The 18,184-nt window shown below is 37.8% G+C and overlaps 2 protein-coding genes across 7 annotated transcripts; one reads left to right on the top strand and one right to left on the bottom strand.

Annotated features, from left to right (window-relative positions):
* Positions 1 to 1,646: 1,646 nt before the first annotated feature.
* LOC103930515 (jacalin-related lectin 19) lies at positions 1,647 to 8,056 on the top strand. 6 transcript variants are annotated; one of them, XR_007255597.1, is made up of 6 exons: positions 1,647 to 1,801; positions 2,255 to 3,659; positions 3,748 to 3,921; positions 4,110 to 4,323; positions 7,262 to 7,468; positions 7,549 to 7,691. XR_007255597.1 is itself a non-coding variant. In XM_009339857.2 (6 exons), the coding sequence occupies exons 2-6, from the start codon at positions 2,280 to 2,282 to the stop codon at positions 7,870 to 7,872; spliced, it is 2,295 nt and encodes a 764-aa protein (XP_009338132.2). In that variant the 5' UTR covers positions 1,647 to 1,801; positions 2,255 to 2,279; the 3' UTR covers positions 7,873 to 8,056. The 6 variants fall into 6 exon arrangements, 5 of the variants coding, with proteins under 5 accessions (XP_009338132.2, XP_009338134.2, XP_009338133.2 ...); XM_009339857.2 differs by having other exon boundaries at positions 7,266 to 7,468; positions 7,549 to 8,056; XM_009339858.2 differs by having other exon boundaries at positions 1,657 to 1,801; positions 2,236 to 3,659; positions 7,266 to 7,468; positions 7,549 to 8,056.
* A 2,040-nt stretch (positions 8,057 to 10,096) lies between these two features.
* Positions 10,097 to 11,021, bottom strand: LOC103930514 (ESCRT-related protein CHMP1B). The gene has a single exon (XM_009339856.3). It carries the CDS (start codon positions 10,857 to 10,859, stop codon positions 10,248 to 10,250), a length of 612 nt encoding a protein of 203 aa, XP_009338131.2. The 5' UTR covers positions 10,860 to 11,021; the 3' UTR covers positions 10,097 to 10,247.
* Between the last annotated feature and the right edge of the window lie 7,163 nt (positions 11,022 to 18,184).

Below are 18,184 nucleotides of genomic sequence, written 5' to 3'. Positions count from 1 at the left end.
TTTTTAATAAAATTTCAACAAGTTATATTAAAAATACTTTTAAATTATGAGCAAAATTACATTTTACAAAACTAGTTAGTCAAAAATAGAGTGAGTCCATAAAATGGTAATTTCCATCTCTTTTCTCCAAGTCTATGAGAGGAAGTCTCTGAGGCAAAGAAAACAAGTTAATTTCTATCTCTTTTCTCCAGTTCAAATTTTCTTTGAGTTCACACTGTATTCAAAGAAATCAAATATTGCACTCTCATTCTAGAAAAGAAGAAGGATGCTTACTAGCACCATCATCAAGTTCTTTCAGTAAATTTTATCACTCAATTGTAAGTTTTCAAAAGTCAATAATAAATTCTATTTTTAGTATATATATATATATATATGTATGTATGTATGTATGTATGTATGTATGTATGTACAAACAATATTGGGAAGAGAAATCGAAGTTAAGAATAATGGTCAATAATGAGTTTGTCTGACTCAATTCGCCCCTAAAACTTTAGGCTCAAAACAAGTTTGGGGCAAACCATTTCAAAACTAAAGACTTCTATGGGTCGAGGCATGGTTGGGTTTCCAAATTGTAGCCTTTGCCCATATATGCTGGGAATGGATTTCCCCACACTATTTTTTTTTTTTACACGCTGCATATTTTTTATCTTAATTTTCTTTAATTCATTTTGGCTAAATATTAAATATAAACAAAAGTGTGCAAAAGTAGAAAAAAAAAATTTGCAAAAAAAATTCCATAAAATAAAGGATTAAATACTTAAAACCCCTCAACCTTTTAGTGTCATTCTAAATTGATCTCAACCTTTTTTTAACATTCCAAATAAGTATGCCACCTATTGGATATGTCACATCTGTTAAGCCTCAGTTAAAAATTTGTTACATTAACTAGGCTTACGTTGTCTCCAAAATCCATAGAAGGTCATGGAAACATAGCCTCCACCAACCAACGGTTACCACCATCCGCATCATGCTATCACCTCCAAACCTAATGCAAGACCACCAACTCCACCCTACAACTCAAGCCGCCAACATCAAGAAGAAAGTCATGGACATTGCTGCAATGGTAGGAACTGCCATGATGCAATGACCACCATCTTCATCGCCTGCAAAGAAGAACTGAAAGATTTACAAGCCAAGAATCGGCAAATAAGGAAATCACATGAGTAGAAACAATTCATTGAAACCATATTTGAATTCTTAACCCTCTTCTTCGTTAAGAGATTGCCCTCCTCATGTAATTCAACTTGGGTCAATTTTCAATTCAATTCAATACCTATTTGATCATTGGGTTTCATTTTATATAATTTATGTTTCAAATTTAGATTTTGAGGCAACTAATATTAATATTGTCCATGGTACATCTAGTTTGGATTTGAATATAATCCATGTTTGAATAAAAAAAAAAAGAAAAAAACGGTAATTGAGGCTCAACGGATGTGAAATTTTTAATAAGTTTGGTACTAGTTTAAAATGTTTAAAAATATTAAAACTAATTTGGACTGACACTAAAAAGTTGGGAAGAGTTTTAGGTATTTAATCCTAAAATAAAATAGGTACAAAACTCGTTGTGGGCTATTAATAATGGGCCGTTCCCAAAATTTTCCATAAGAGTGAATTAAAAAAATAAAAATAAAAAAATAACCCCTGAACTATAAAGATAAACGGGTGGAAACGTAATTGAGAGCGGATGAGAAGTCGAGCAGTACACCATGCCGGTTGAATTGCTGATACAGGACCGTATAAACCCTAACCCACACTCCGACTCTCGTACAGATTATTCTTGGGGGGACCGCCGGACCAGGTATTTCCATCCTCACAATTCTTATTCCTTTCAATTTATCTTCCTTGCTCAAATTCAATTGGTATTCGACGGCGATCATCTTTTTTTCTATCCAAGTTCCAGGTCCAAGATTGATGCTTGTTTTCTGAAAAGAACCCTAATTTTTGTTTATCTTGTAATTTAATCTGGGTTTTATTTGCTGATAATTTAATCATGTTCTATGTATGTGTTTGTGGTTTGATTTTTTTTGTGGAAATTGTTTTCTTGTCGCTTGTTTTTCTTGAAAGAACCCTAATTTTTGTTTTTCTTGTAACTTAATCTGGGTTTTATTTGCCGAGTAATTTAATCATGTTCTATGTATGTCTTAGTGTTTTGAGTTTCTTTGTGGAAATCGTTTTTTTTTTATTTTTTATTTTGGTTAATTTTGAAGTAGATAAAATATTTGATGATAACAGATAAATAATTTGCAATCAGGTCCCTTCCAAGTAGTTGATAGATAATGTTGAAGAGAGCCCTGCATAAAAATTTAGGAGTACCTCGTGATAGGAAGAGGAGGAAAAGGGAAAGCATCTCTGGCGCGTTAGGTATTGATTTGTGTACAAAAGCATCTGGAATTGAAAGAAAAAGAAAGAGAGGAGAATTAAGCATGATTGACAAGAATGTTAAGCTTAAACAAATGAAAGGGACCGTAAATTCGAATGGTGTGGAGATAAGAGTTGAGGGCGTGGATTATATCTCGCACTTGCCTGAAACTGTGATCCATCTCATCCTGTCTCTCCTTCATAGTACAAAAGATGCAGCTCGAACCAGTACCTTGTCGAAGAGGTGGAGGGACTTGTGGACCTCTTTCTCTGTTTTGGCATTCGATCAGCGCAAGTTTCAAAAACCAGAGGGAGTTAAAGATAGGAAGAAATGCAATGCGGTGTTTAAGGAGTTTGTTGACAAATCTCTCCAGAGCCACTTTGACCGTAATTTGGGTATATATAAGCTTGTGCTGCATGTGAACTCGTTTGATCAAGATATGGCTCATCGTATTGAAAAATGGATTCGACTTGCAGCTGAAAATAAAACAAAAGAGATTGGTTTCCATGCTCACAAGAAAATATGCGGTCGCTACACGGTGCCTAGGAATGTCTTTACTTCGGAAACCATAACTGGATTAAGGCTAGAAGGCTGTAGAGTGGATACTTCCAGTAATATAAAGCTTCCTAATCTGCAAAAGCTGTATCTGCGAAAAATCCATTTTGATGAATCAATAATTATAAATCTCATTACCAGCTGCCCTCTAATTAACGACTTGAGACTCATACTTTGCTCGGGGTTAAATAATCTGCAGATTTCAAGTCTCCTTAAACTTTATAGGGTTGAAGTACACTACTGCCATGGACTAGCGATGATTGAAATCAACGCTCCAAGTCTTGAAACATTTTGGTTTTGCGGGAAGAAATACATGTCCTGCAAAATTAAGTTGGCTGCATGCGAGTCTCTTAAAAGACTGACATTAGAGGACAGTAGAATGACAGACAACCAATTTCGTGATCGGTTCTTTAGGTTTCCTCTCCTGGAGAAACTGGATCTACATAAATGCCTCAACTTGAAAAATATAAGAATTGCAAGCCATCGGCTGAAAAGGCTAGTATTAAGAGGTTGCAAGAAACTAGCAGATGTTGAAATTGATACTCCTAATCTTCTTTCATTTGAGTATGAAGGTGATGAAATGCCCTTTTCTTTTCTGAATCCTGTAAGTTTGAAGGAGGCCAAGCTTTCATTTGCAGCAGTAAGAAACTTCATATCTGAGCCTGAATGGTTTCTTAAGATGCGAGAATTTCTTGGAAAGTTGGATCATAGAGCCTTTAAACTGGTTGTTTACACCAATAAGGTAATCTTCTTTTGTTATTAACAATTGTAACTCATTTTCCGCTTCTCTTAATTTATCTTATCTTACATGCTTTCATTGTCCAATCCAGAATGTCATCATCCACGAAAATATTAGAGAAATTTCGCTTCCTGCAAACTGTGGTCTCAAATTTGAATTAATCCAATCATCAGTGGGTACCGAAGAACTATTAGATGGTTCATTGCAGAAACGGCAGCTGGAGACCCTATCTATAGTGTCGTCTTCCAGCAGTGAATTCCTCAAGGTATGGTAGTTTCCTTGCTTCCATTTTGCTAATTGCTACCCTATTACATTATCCGCAATTTGTATACTGTGGATTCTTTTTCAGATCATGGATCCTTCAATTAAGTCCACCATGTAGAGTGAGATTAAGCCATCAAAGAATAAAGTGACATTTTGCTTTCTCGGCCGTTGTTTTAACTTGAACTGCAGTTGGTACGTGAGAAGATTACCAGAAAGGAGGATCCAACCTGCTGCACAAGTATGAATTCAACCAATAAGTGTTGGAGACACTTCTTAAAGGACGCCAGGATGGTGAACTTGAAAGCGACCAAACACGTTGCTCCATGGATGGCTTGGTTGAAGTCACATCCAAGGGTTAATGAGATCACTTGTTTTAGATTGAAATGGAAATCGGACAAAGATGGTAAGGAGGCATCCCGCTAAGGTTTACATTTTAACTTTTAAATTTCAAAACTTATATTTCAGCTTTATGTTTACTTTTGTGTGACAATGAATTGATTCATTTTGGAATCCAATTTGAAGATTATTTTTCTGGGGAGATTATACGAGTGCGGTCATCCTTTAAAGTTTTTCATTTAGTTTAGTTATTTTTGAGCTATCTTCCCATAAATAGAGGTGGAGATTTCCAAAACTACAAAAGCACACTTGCAACTCTGGTTATGTTAGTGTTGAATATTTGGAGTGTTTTGTTATTGATTGATTCGAGAGCTAACATTGTTTTCTTGTTATACAAGCAATCCTAGGGGAGGGAGATAGGAAAGTAGGATCTTGTAAATGATTCTTTTAACTCCTTGAGTTACAAGCTTGTATCTCGTACTAGAACTTTTGAACAAGAAGCCGGGGTTTTCGTTCTTATGAAACAGTGCAATACTAGGATGATTTTTAGCTCCTAGAGGAGGATTCAAGGTATACCGTCAATTTTGACGATTGGGATTTGCTGAGCTACGTAACCCTATTTCGTAACCTCACGGTAAACAGCTCTCCGTGGTTGTATACAAGCGGTGATAGGGTTTGTGTAAAGGGGATTATTCTGTTTGAATGTTACTTTTGTCAAGGAATTACTTGGCCCAGATGCCTACAATCAGAAAGTGGAGAAGAGAGGGATAGGAATCGGAAAAGGTTCTACAATTCCAAAATGTAGAACAAGAGAAATGCACTAACATTTGCATTTGAACCTTCTTACTTTATCTAATGTTGTGTGTGACTTTTTACACAAAAAGCAACACATTTAATGTCTTTGAAATATTATTTTATGCTTTTCATCTTTAATCTCTAGGTAAAAGCATTAGAAATTCTTGTTTTTTTTTTTTTATTTTTTTATTTTTCTTTTTTGTGTAGAAAGTGACATATGGTGTTGCCATTTAGTGTTCCGGTCAAGTGATATTTCTCTTCACTTATAAGTGAGAGGTCTTAGGTTCATTTCTCGTCAAAAGTAAATTTAAACCACATTATGCAAGCCCATTATGAGACTTAGCCCACCTCCTTCCTTTAGACAACTAAGGAAAATGTTAGGGGGATTATATTTTGTAAACTACATAATATATGAAGTGTAAACAACTAAAGAAAATGTTAGGGGGACTATATATATGTATATGAAGTGTAAACAACTAAGGAAAATGTTGGGGGACTATATTTTGTAAACTACATGATGTGATAATTGATGGTTAAGTTCTATTTTTAATGATTTAAACAAGGAATTCAAGTATCAATCGCTATATCATGTGGTTTAGAAAATTTGATCTGAAAAGTAGTCTTTCTAGCATCACCCCAACACCTAATTCGATTTCAGTGTCATCCACTTTAGATATCCACCAACTGGCACTTTTTAATTTAGATGCTATTACGGTCACCATGGTTTCATCTCATTTTTGTTTTTGGCAAAGAATCGAGCTGATTTTAACACACGTTTTCTTAGCCTTTTACACCTTTCTCTTTATTTATGGTCATCGGTTGAGTAAAATTAAACAGAAAAAACATACATAATTTTGTTAAAAAAAAAGAAAAAAAACAGACATAATTAGATAAAGGTTTGTAGGAGAAGGAAAAATATATATGTTTATCATTTTCGGTCGAAAGAACTTGAAGTTTGTAACTCAGTAATTAAGAGTGCTAATTTTTGCACTTGAAATCTTTTACGAATGAGGATCCTCTTTGTAAGGAACCTAAGGATCCTCAAATCGTATCCGTTCGTCGTATATCGTGGGGCTAGAAATTATTTTAAATACTTTATTTAAAATTAAATATGAATAGTACTCAACGAAAACTGACTGCAAAATATACGATAAACATACACGATTTGAAGATCCCAAGATATATTCAAATATATGCTTTTCTAGCGATATTGACTAGAGTGATGACCGCCACAACCGTTCTCAAATGTATAAGGCAAAAGCATGATTCCGAGTTCCTGCGTATTGCTTGAATTGCTTGAATAGAATCAGATACTATCCCCCGAATTGCTTGAATTGAATCAGATACTATCCCCCCACCATACTTAGCACCCACCAATTAACATATGTTTTCACATTCAATTTATAGGGTCCACTTAGTAATGTATTTGAACGATCCGAACGATCTATATTTAGTTCATCACCAATTAAGATATGTTTTCACATTCAATTTATAGGGTCCACTTTGTAATGTATTTGAACGATCTATATTTAGTTCATCACTCATAGATCACTCTTGCAAAAAATTAGGCATATCCAAAACTATTAATACATTCATTTGTGGTGAAGAATAAAGATGAATATGGGTCTACAAAGAAACACTAAATTTACTCTAACGATCATATGTTTAGGATTTGGGTGACTTTAGTAGATAAAGATAAAATATTAAAGATAAACGATTAGATCGTTGAAATACATTACAAAGTGAGACCCGTAAAAGCGGGTGTCAAAAGTGTGCGTCCCCTAACCTTAACCATATATCTGTCTCTGTGTTTATATACTCTCAATAATATACTCTCAATAAAAAGCCCCTTCTTTTCTTTCACATATTCTCTCTATATAAAGCCTTCTTTTCTTACTTCTTCTCTGTGTTTACCATGCTTCCATTAAGCACAAAGGTAAGCATTAAGCTCTTCTTTTCCACATCTACTTCTTACTTTGTTGTTGTGCTTTGTTTGTTTTATTATTACAAGTGATATTACTATTCTAATCTACGTCACAAAAGAATAGGAAAGAGTTTGAATCCAAAACATAGTCGGTTAAAGAGGAAGGCCGACTCCACCGTTTTCTACGTTGTTATGCACTTGATCATCAACTTTATTTACCTATTAAAACTATGATTTTGTTTCAACGTACTTTTAAACAAGGAAACTGGTGTAACTTTTTATGTAGGAAGGTGGGAAGAGGAAGACCGCGGTAGTGGGACCATGGGGAGGAAATGGTGGAACTCCTTGGGACGATGGCATCTACAATGGCGTGAGAGAAATCACGGTTGTTTACGGCCACTGCATCGACTCCATCACCGTGGTGTATGATAAAAACGGCAAGCCTGTCAAAGCCGATGCACATGGAGGCCGCGGAGGCACTCAGACCGCGGAGGTCTGCCTCGCAGCTCGTAGTTTTCATTTTATTTGGACAAGTATTGTCATGAAGAATTGAACTCAAGACATGCCTTGCAGATAAAGTTGGAGTATCCGGATGAGTACCTAGTCAGTGTGACTGGGAACTACTGTCAGTTGGCGTACGGTGGCACAGCTATCATCCGTTCGCTTAAATTTCAGAGCAATCGAAGAACGTTCGGACCATTTGGGATAGAGGAAGGCACAACGTTTACTTACAACGTTGAAGGAGGAAAAATTGTTGGGTTGAAGGGAAGAAATGGTTGGTACATAGATGCCATTGGGTTTCATGTATCCCCTGCCCCTACAAAACTCTTTCGGATAGTTCAGAAGAGTTTCAGAAGGCTCGGGAGCTTGGTTACCTTCGGGCACCAGAGAAACTGAAACGACTGCTCCCAAGACTAGAGGATTTTGAATGTATAACTATAAGCTAGTCTTTCTGCTTTTGATTGATTGTTTTCATGTATACTTAAGCTATCCAGATAATTCAGTTGCATTTCACTTTTCTTGCTTTTAGAATCCCGAGACATACGTTTTTGACAAATATTTTGACACCTATTTTGTAGGTCTACTTTGAACTCTGTATATTTTAGTACATCATTCATAGATCATCCTTGCACAAAATTAAACAAATATAAAATCATTAACACATTTGCCACTTAATATTACGGTCTAGTGATATTCTTCTTTACTTGTAAGTGAGAGATTTTAGGTTCGATTCTTGCCGAAGGCGAATTTAAACCGCATTATTATAGTTGGAATATTGTAAGACTTGACCCATTTCCCCACTCCCTTTGTGGATAGTATCATTTGTTTTAATGATTTGTTTTAAACAATCATTAAACATTCATTTGTATCTAAGAAAATAAATGAATACTGGTACAAAAATAAGCACTAAATTTAATTCGAATAGTCAAATAATTTCGGATTTGGGAGATTTTTAGCAGACATAATCTTTGACATAAGACAACGTGTCAAAAACGTGTAACCCAGATCCAACAATGACTTGGATTTTTGGACAAACCCTGCAGAGCAGGCGGGCTCTCTCAGGTCTACTTTGAAAACGTTTCTCTAAAAATGACTTCTGATATAAAGTGCTTTTACTAGAAGCAAAGACACGTTCAAACTTTTAGTAAATATCCAAGTGCTTTCTGAAAAAATGAAAACTGGAGGTGCTTCTGTAAAGCAAGTGATACATCCTTAACCTATACGCATTTTTAACGTTATTTCAAATGCTTTTAGTTAGATGCACAAACAGAATTGAACAAATGAACAAATGAACAATTTACAAACTAGATAGGTGGCTTTCCCATCAGCCTTTATAAACACACACCTCCATTGAATTCAATTCATGATGGTAATGAGTGTTTTAACAAGACTAACACTAACATCTAACAAGATGGTAATCATATTCCATAATCTTAAACCGCAACCAAATCACAACATATAAGCTCAAGAACGAAATCACATGTAAACACAAGAACGAAGTCACATGTAAACGAAAGAACGAAATCACAACATATAAACGCAAGAACGAAATCACAACATATAAACGCAAGAACGAAATCACAACATATAAATGCAAGAACGAAATCACAACATATAAACACAAGAACGAAATCACATCTTGCAATTCATCTGAATGCAGTACTAAATTGCAGAATGTGAGAAAATAAATTCCAGACCAGAGAGCTTTGCTCTTGCCCAACTTTCATGATAGTAAATATGCATCTGAGTCACACAGATTACAAACCAACCAGCATACATCCATGAGAAACTACTCATCGACGGTATCATTTCTAATATGAAGCAACTATCACTAGTTTTCATGCATATACACAAACTGACAAAGGCTCACTCAGAAAAAAAGTGCATGGATCAGCATCGAAGCATGACATTCTCTCAAGACACTGTACCATTTCGTGCCAGATTGTTACAAGCAATAATTAATTACCATAAAATAAGGTGGATGTCTTAAAAAACCAAGGACATAAAAATTGCAATGCATCAACAGATTCAACAGACATAAAACATGAAGAAAGTTCTGACTGTAATGTACAATTACATATAAGCTTTTATACGCCAAAATCAAGAATGTCAAAGTTCATGATCATATTCAAAAACAATAAGCACAAAATGGAGCAACAGATATCAAAAAACGTCCTTCCTCAGAAAACCTGAATAGTGCATAAGACGACTAAAAGCTAATTCAGCCAATTAACATACATGTATTTCAACAAACATTGATCCTAATTCCAATCAACAGAAATTATAATGTACTCCAAAGTATCTAGAAACACTAGTGCCCGTGAGCAACAATCAGAAATCATACATCGAAATCCTTGTGCCCATAAACAAATTCGTTCATAATATCACATCACAAACAGCACTTGCAACTTAAGCAAATGGTGTTTCTCCCCGAGCAAAACAGAAAAAGGCAGCAACATCCAAGATCCACCAACCAGTCCCAATCGGCCAATTCACTCAATCAAAAAAAATTGTAAGCTCATTCTCATTAAGCACAGGCACACAGCACATAGCTATTATACATATAACGAAGAAATACAAACAGTGACTCGAACGCAAAGAAAATCCCCGTAGTAGTATATGGCAGCGAATTCAAATTCGTTAAATATACACAAATATCAAGTTGCAAATTGTTCCAACACGAGCCATAACTCATAATTAGCAATGAGTACAAATACAAAAGCATTTCATATATATTCTAATTCGCAATGCAAGCTGATCGCTTTGCTAATTTAACCTCTAGCCTTGAGCTCCGCAAGCCTCCTGGAGAGATCGTCCTCGTCGACCTTCTCGGTTTCCTTGGCGGGCACGGCATGTGCAGCTGGCTGAGGCAGGCCAACGGACACCTCAAGGCCATAGTCATCCGCAACCTGTTGCATCAAGCTATTGACCTCACCTTCCGGCGTCGAAAGCGAGGTGGAGCCAGCCATAGCGGTCTCCATGAACTCGGCCTGAACCTCCATGTTCACGAACTGCTTCTCGAACGAGTCCATGGTCTCCGACATCTTCTGGAGGTTTCCGGTGGCCAGCGACGACTCGAGCGATTTGACGATATTGCCCATTGACTTGTTGATGGTGAACATCTTGGCCTGGGTGTCGAGCCGCGCCACCACGGCGTCGAGCCTCGAGGCGAGGCGGAGGTAGTTCATCTGCTCGGTGCGCTTCCGGATCGCGTTCTCGGCGTAGATCCGGGCGCCGTCGACGTTGCCTTTCTCCATTGCCTTCTTGATCTTGAGCTTCTCGGATTTCTCCTCCTTCTCGCACTTCCTGGCCTGGCGCTGGAGCGACTTGGAGGTGAATTTGAGCTCCATGATCTGGTTCATCAGCTTCTCGGTGTTTCCCATGATGGAATTTGGGGATTTTTTTGGGGGGAATTTGACTTTCTAGGGTTTGGGTTTTTGATCGGAGGAAGAGACTCGAGCTTTTGTGCGTTTTGGACTTGCGATACACGCGTTTCGCGTCCGCGTCTCGGAGATATCACTGCGGGTGAGGCCGAAGTTTCCTAGTTTGCTTTTTTCGGCCCCAACTGGCAATATTTTGGGCTTCACTTGCTTTATGCCTTTGCAAAATACGAAAAGCCCGGTTTAGTGATATGAACTTGTACGTGACTCTTTTATATTACAATCCAATCGTATTCTTCTTCATTTGTAAGTTAGAGATCGTAGGTTCGATTCTCACCAAAAATAAATTTGAACCAAATTATTATGGCTCGCCCATTGTTAGCCTTAGTCCAGTTCCCCACCCCCTTAGTGATATAATATCGCTTGTTTAGGAAAAAATAAACTTGTACGTGAGAGAATTTATAAGCTTATTATATTAACATTCTATACATTTGTTTAGGCCCAAAATATTATTTTGGGCCGAGCTTTGAGTCGTTCTTGGTCCAGTAACATTTATCTAGAATCTTGTCATGGGCTGTTCAGTCAAGGTTGGATCCTATTACGAAGAGGATTGGTTTAGATAAGGGTGAGGTAGTCGAACCCTAGTGCAACAAGGAGTCTTATAGCTAAGGATGCTTAGAATTAGGGGATGAATCTAGTTCGTTAAGGAGCTTTGTTCAAAATCCTATAGGGGTTAGAATTGGGTGAAACCTGATCAGATTGGGTTGAGGAGTTCTAATCCAAGTAAATTTCTAGTTCAGCCATAAGAGGGTTTGCTACTATGACTAGTGAGGGGAGTGCATCATTCAAAGCCCATTCAAATCAACGCATAAATTGCCCCGCGCAAAGCTTCTCAACAACCCTGAGATTTTTTCCCTCCCCATTTCTTCTTGCCAACACATCTTTAGTTTCGATAGACAACATTATGAAGGCAACTAACGACATCTTCAGTTTGGATAGACAACATTGGAGCCGTAAAATCAGCCGACTGAGGAGCACCTTCAGTTTGGATAGACAACACTGCTTCGAAACCGATTAGTTATTTATCCAAGTCTCGGTCAACAAGGATTTCTAAGTCCTTGTTAGTAAAGGTCATCTCATCAGCCTTCTCAACAAAGTGAGGTGTTACCAGGTTCTAGGCTTGGCACATTGAAAGCCGAGTTTTATTTTATGATTGGATATTCGTAAGTACATTTTAAAGTTTGGCATTCTGACGGTCGAACCACATTTACAATCAAGACATTTATCTCTTTCAAGTATTTGTGTCCATACAGTCTAGTACTAGTTCGGCGTACTTATACTCTCACGAATATAATTACTGAGACCGAACCTAGTGCCGACAATTTGTGAACTTCAAAGAAACTAGCAGCCTTGTCTACAGGCTTTAGAACCCAAGGCTAAGAAGTGTTCCTTCCTCGGCCATAATCGCAAGATCAAGAAGTCAGCAGCGTGCCTAACGCCACATCAACATATTTTACTCCCCGGTCGAACTCGACCGACAAGTTGGCACGCCCCGCACACAATTGAATGACGTAGTTAGCTTATTAATTACTCGGCCTACGCGCCACGTAGGCTTGGTAGTTTTTAGGGTCAACATTTTGGCATGCCTAATGGGACCTAGTGCTAAAGCTATGAAGTTCATGACCCTTAAAACACGGTCAATAAAAAAAAAAAAAAACAGTCATGGGTAAGTCAATGACTAATCTTCCACCTACAGTCCAAAGCCCAGAACAAGATGGTTTGTCACAGGCACATAATGCTCCTACTGCCGTAACACTTGAAGCCACAAATACAACATGCCAAGAAAAGGAAATTAATCTCGGCGGTCAGACTCGTGATGCAGAAATCCCCACCAAAATGACAAAAGGCCTTTTTGTTGAAGGACTAGTGGAGTACCATCTAGATCTTTCCTCCGGCGACGATTTGAAGAACAATACTAGCAGTTTGAGGAAATGTTCAACCGAGAGGTAAAAAGCATATTTGAAGAGATATGTGATAATAGCGCTATGCACAACAGATTGCTCGAAGTTTTGGTTAATAAAGTCCAAGAAATTGGACCCGCCTATCGACCCATGCAGCCTCATCTTCTAAAGAATAATCAATTGTTAGCAATACAGGCCGAGACAAGATCTACTCAGCCCAAAATGATTGAGTTAGAAAAAAATGGCGAACCAAGCAACAGATTGGTCAAAATCGACCGAGGAACAGAACCGGCGCCTGTTGACATGGTCGAAGTCCAGAGAATGATTGATTCGACTTTACAAAAGAGGCCGAAGTTCCTAAAATCCATTCACCTATATCTAGCCTTTATAGAAAGGTTCGAATATCCTAAGGGATTCAAGATTCTAGACTTTAGCCTTTTCGCTGGAGAATCATCCTTGTCCTCGTTAGAACACGTAACTCGATTCATTGCATAATGTGGAGATGTTAACAGTGATTTTCATAAACTATGATTGTTCAATTTCTCGATAACCGGCTCAGCGTTCGCATGGTACATCAACTTCCCACCCAACCCTATCCAAAGCTGGGAGGAATTAGTTGAGAAATTTCATGAGCAATTCTATCGGCTAAGGATGGAAATGTCAATTTCTTCTTTAGCCAGGATGGCTCAATCATCCAACGGGTCACCAATGGAATATCTTATGAGGTTTAAATCGGCCAGAAACTGGTGCTGAGTACCCCTCCCTGAAGTCGAGTTTATTAAGCTTGCCCTGAACGGCCTGGATATGGAGACAAAAAGAAATTCTTGAAGGCAAACATCTGAGATATGTACGAACTAGCTCAACATGTCAAGCAATATGATTGTTTGCTTCAAGAAGAGAAAATCTCGAAATCCCAACCCGTGGGACGATTTACAAAAACCCAATGGTAAGTTATGCATTGGTCGAAGGCGAAGAGTCCCAATATGCCAGTATAGATAACATATGCAAAACGTTGGCTCATGCTAATTCCAAAGATGTCAAAACTTGCTCGGCCTCTGTGGAAGCCATCTTCAAAACAACAAAGGTCTACACTTTTAACATCACCAAGGCCGACCCCATCTTCGACCAGTTGTTACTTGCAAAAATCGTCAAGCTTTAGCCATGGCATAATATTCCCAAGGCCAAAGATATGAAAGGAAAGATGTATTGCAAATACCACAACTCAAACAAGCATACGAAAAATAATTGTGTCGTATTTCGCAACGCCATCCAAAGTTAGATCGACAATGGCAAACTTAAGTTTCCCAAGAAATCTCCAATGATCGTTGATGTCGATCCTTTCCCTTCAACGATGGTAAGCATGGTAGATGTTCATCTACCCAAGGATAAGAGAAAAGAAAAAGTCAAGTTTATCTTGAAGCAGTACGTACTTAAGCAGAATTCTCGGCCACGATTGAAAATTGATCTATCTTCGAACGAGACACCCAAATACTTTTCAAACTCAGCTTATGCTGAGTCAATGTTGGATTCCAGCACAGAGGAAGCTGACAAGCCGATGGTTTTTGATGCTAACTAAATAAGCACACAAATTAAAACCCTCTTGTGACAATTGTAGTATAAGTAGGGATCGTTCTTAACCGGGGATTAGGAGGGATTGCAAAATCACTTGGAAACTGACTCAAAAACGTAAAATAAAGTTTAAAACACTAAACCAGACTCAAAGAATGCAAAACTAAACACTTAAAACACTAAAACAAACCAAAAAACTCAAACAGCACCCAAAACACTCAAAACTGCCTTAAAAACACTTTCTGTGCAGTTTTGAGCACTTTGACTACTTTGGACGAAATTGGGTAATAAAATGAATCAAAACACTTAGAAACACAAACTAAGACACTTTCTAACTAAGTTGGACACTAAAGCAAAGGGGGATTGAGTTTTTTTGACGAATTTGAAAACAAAACTTAAAACTTTGTAAAACGAACAAATTTTAAAACGAATTTGGATTTAATGAATGGAATGGAAGCTAGCTAAGGGGTTCATCTCCACACATGCCATACTTGCACACAAAACGATTTCTAATTGCTTTTCAATAACCCATGAATTCTCAACGCCCCAGATTAACCGTGAATTGCACTAATTAACCCTCAGATTTTCCTAACGTTATTGAATTGGATGATTGCATACGACAACCCAAAGCATTCCCCACAAGTTCCCTACATGAATTGCATAATAGAGATACAAGCAAGAATCATTAAGTTCTTTGAAAACCATAAGCATTGACGAAACATTCGTTACTATGAATTGCATGAAACTTATGCCAAGAATTTACTTAACGCAATTGAGGTCATCAACTTTTACTACTTGTGAATATAAGTTTGTAACGATTAGGAGAAACATCCTTATATCCTAGCATTAGATTTACGCATGATAATTAAGCGTGCACTCTTAACCAACACACACAAATCAGTTTAATTCAAATAGATAAGTAAATTGAATTCACAACTTATGAAACACAATTAGAGGTAATCAAATCATATAGCAAGCATGATCATGGTTTCGAATCCCCCCTAGCCAAGGGGGGTTTAGTTCCTCATACGTACAAGACAAAGATAAGTAAATTTAAAGTGTTTTTAAAGTGTTTTTAAGCTGTTTTGGAGTGTTTTAGTGTGTTCTGTTTTATAAATCCGAAAATCACATAAAAATTTGAAAAAAAAAAAAAAACATGTTTTGAAAAGCCTAAAAAGAGTGTTTTGAGTCGTTTTTGTGTGTTTGTGTCTTAAGGTACCTTCCAACACAATGATGAGGATTTGGTTTTTAATTGCATAACTGTTAAAAAGAGTTATAAACATGGAGAAAAGTTTGATTTACTCTTGGTATATGCTTGGTTATGGTTATAATGTATGACTTCACATGCAATCACAAAAGAAAAATTGGTTTTTGTAACATGCTTGAAGGAAGGAACTCAAACAAACGCTACAACCTTGTGAGACTTGAGCCTAAACGTTTTTTGGAGAGTTAAAATCTGTGCATTATTGTTTTCTAAAGTCGTTGCATGATCTCATTATTCTTTGCTTGGTTACTACTTAGAAGGCGTTTCATCATATAGTTCCAAATGCTAGAACACATGCCCATTTCATTCAAAGCATGTTATTGATTTGCATAACACATATTCAAGAAGAAGTTGTGTAGTGACCACCACCAAAGCCAAATTGCCGTGTATCCTACTTCATTATATGTTTAAGTTAACCCCATTGAGCCTTGTTAAGCTTACGTTCTTTGTTAACCCACACTATCCTCACCTAGCCTAGATTAGGACCATCCATACCCTTATTCTTGAAGCATAGCAAAGCATGATTTGAATTGAACTCCTTTTGATTAATGTATGGCAGAAAACAAGTGTGGGGGAAGTAGTTTTCATGTGAGTTAGTGTGCCATAGGCACGGGTGGAAAAAGAAAAAGAAAAGAAAAAGTTGTGAAAAGAAAGAAAAAAAGAGTATGAAATAAATGAAAATAAGTTCACATGTTTGTGGTAGTTGAAGAAAGGGTCCAAAATGTTGAATATGGCCCTGAGTGTTGCTTAGATCTTCCCTTTGTGTTAAAAGTTGATTTCTGTGTTTTAAAGTGAGTTCTAAGTCTCAATTTCATTACTTCGCTTGCTATTGCTTTAAGAACCTTTGTTTTCCTTTATCCTTCCATTGTTAACCAATACCCCAAGCCCCATTACAACCCTTGACTTCTATTTTGAGTGTTGTGCATTTCAATTTGTGGAGTTTGAAGTTGGTATGAGCATATGGTGTCACTGGTTCTCGCATCTAGGAGCGGGATATTGACTTGAACTTTCCTAAACGTTTCAAGAATGTCCTTCTCATGCTCCTCCTTCTTTGTTTGCAAAAATCTGTGAGGAAAAGGAACATTGGGTGGAACGGGGTTAGAATTAATCAAATTTGAACCCAACTTACCTTTGTTGGCCGAATGGGATGCATTGGATGAATTTGGGTCCTTGTGTGCTAGCGGCAAAGGAGGTTGTGTCCTTGCCGTGGGCTTCTCTTCAGCCTTCTCTTCATGTTGCAATGTTTCTTCTTCGTTAGGACTTGTTTTGGGTGGTGTGGATGTGGTGCCAACCTCTTTTCCACTCCTCAAAATGATTGCTTTGGCAGATTCGAACCTTTCCTTTGGATTGACCACTGTTGAACTGGGCAACCTACCTTGCTCTCCAAATTGTCCCATGAATTCTGTAATTTGCCCCAATTGCTTCTCCAAATTGTCCACCCTTTTGTCTTGGATTTGCCTCTCCTTAGTTTGAGTTTGTACTTCCTGCGTCAAAGTAGTAAGTAACTTAACAACTTGATCATTATCCAAAGACATACCTGAGCTTGTTGGGGTAGATTGCGATTAAGTTTGATTGGGGACAAATGGCTTTGTATAAAAGCCCGGTGGTTGCTGCCTAAATCCTCCTTGTTGTTGGGGTTGTTGAGGATCCCGCCATTTGAAATTTGGATGATCATGCCAACCGGGATTGTAGGTGGTAGAGAAGGGGTCACCACGATTTTGGTATTGATTCTCATATCCCACGACATTGAGTGTCTCCCACCCTCCATTCTCGATCAATTGTGGGCACTTATCCGTGGGATGTCCTTGCTTGGAGCACATACCACAAGATGCTACGGTTTGGACTTTTGGACCGTCCATCACCTGAGAAAGCAAAGTAGTGAGGTTAGCCATTTGATTTTGAAGTTCGCTTATGGCATTTACCTCATTGACTTGGTGTTGTCGTGGGGTAGTCCTCTGTCCAACGCCTTCGTATTGTTGAGCGTTCAATGCTCGATTATCAATCAAGGTCTTTGCAGCCGTGGGGGTCTTGTCCACCAAGGCTCCTCCCGCTGAGGCATCTAGCATTTGACGTTCGATTGGTAGAAGTCCCTCGTAAAAGTATTGTAAGAGAAGTTCCTCCTTCATCTGGTGCTGTGGACATGAAGCAACAAGAGATTTAAAACGTTCATAATAAGTAGGAAAAGATTCACCTTCATCTTGTTGAATTCCACTTATCCTTTTTCGTAGGAGGATGACACGAGAAGTTGGGAAAAACTTCTCCAAGAAAGCCCGTTTCATGCTCTCCCAAGATGTGACAGTTCCGGGAGCCAATTCATACAACCAATCTTTAGCTTTATCCATTAGAGAGAATGGAAAAACTTTCATCTTCAAGATGTTTCCATCGACATTCACCGGGGTCATGCTCGAACAAACAACTTCGAACTCCTTTAAGTGTTTGTTTGGATCCTTCATGGACAGCCCATGGTACTTCGGAATGTGATGTAACAAACTTGACTTCAATTCGAACTTGGCAGTCTTGTCTGGAGCCGCCCT

This window comes from the organism of the source record quoted next, unplaced genomic scaffold, assembly GCF_019419815.1.
Source record: "Pyrus x bretschneideri cultivar Hongxiangsu unplaced genomic scaffold, Pyrus_bretschneideri_v1 Contig95, whole genome shotgun sequence".
NCBI lineage: Eukaryota > Viridiplantae > Streptophyta > Magnoliopsida > Rosales > Rosaceae > Pyrus > Pyrus x bretschneideri.
The sequence above is the reverse complement of the archived record's forward strand: the minus strand, read 5'-3'. Positions and strand labels throughout refer to the sequence as shown.

Coding starts and splice junctions, on each gene's coding strand:
- LOC103930515 (XM_009339857.2), top strand. CDS start 2,280: ATGTTGAAGAGAGCCCTGCATAAAAATTTAGGAGTACCTCGTGATAGG. Junction 3,660..3,747: donor TGGTTGTTTACACCAATAAG/GTAATCTTCTTT, acceptor TGTCCAATCCAG/AATGTCATCATCCACGAAAA. Junction 7,469..7,548: donor GAGGCACTCAGACCGCGGAG/GTCTGCCTCGCA, acceptor CATGCCTTGCAG/ATAAAGTTGGAGTATCCGGA.
- LOC103930514 (XM_009339856.3), bottom strand. CDS start 10,859: ATGGGAAACACCGAGAAGCTGATGAACCAGATCATGGAGCTCAAATTC.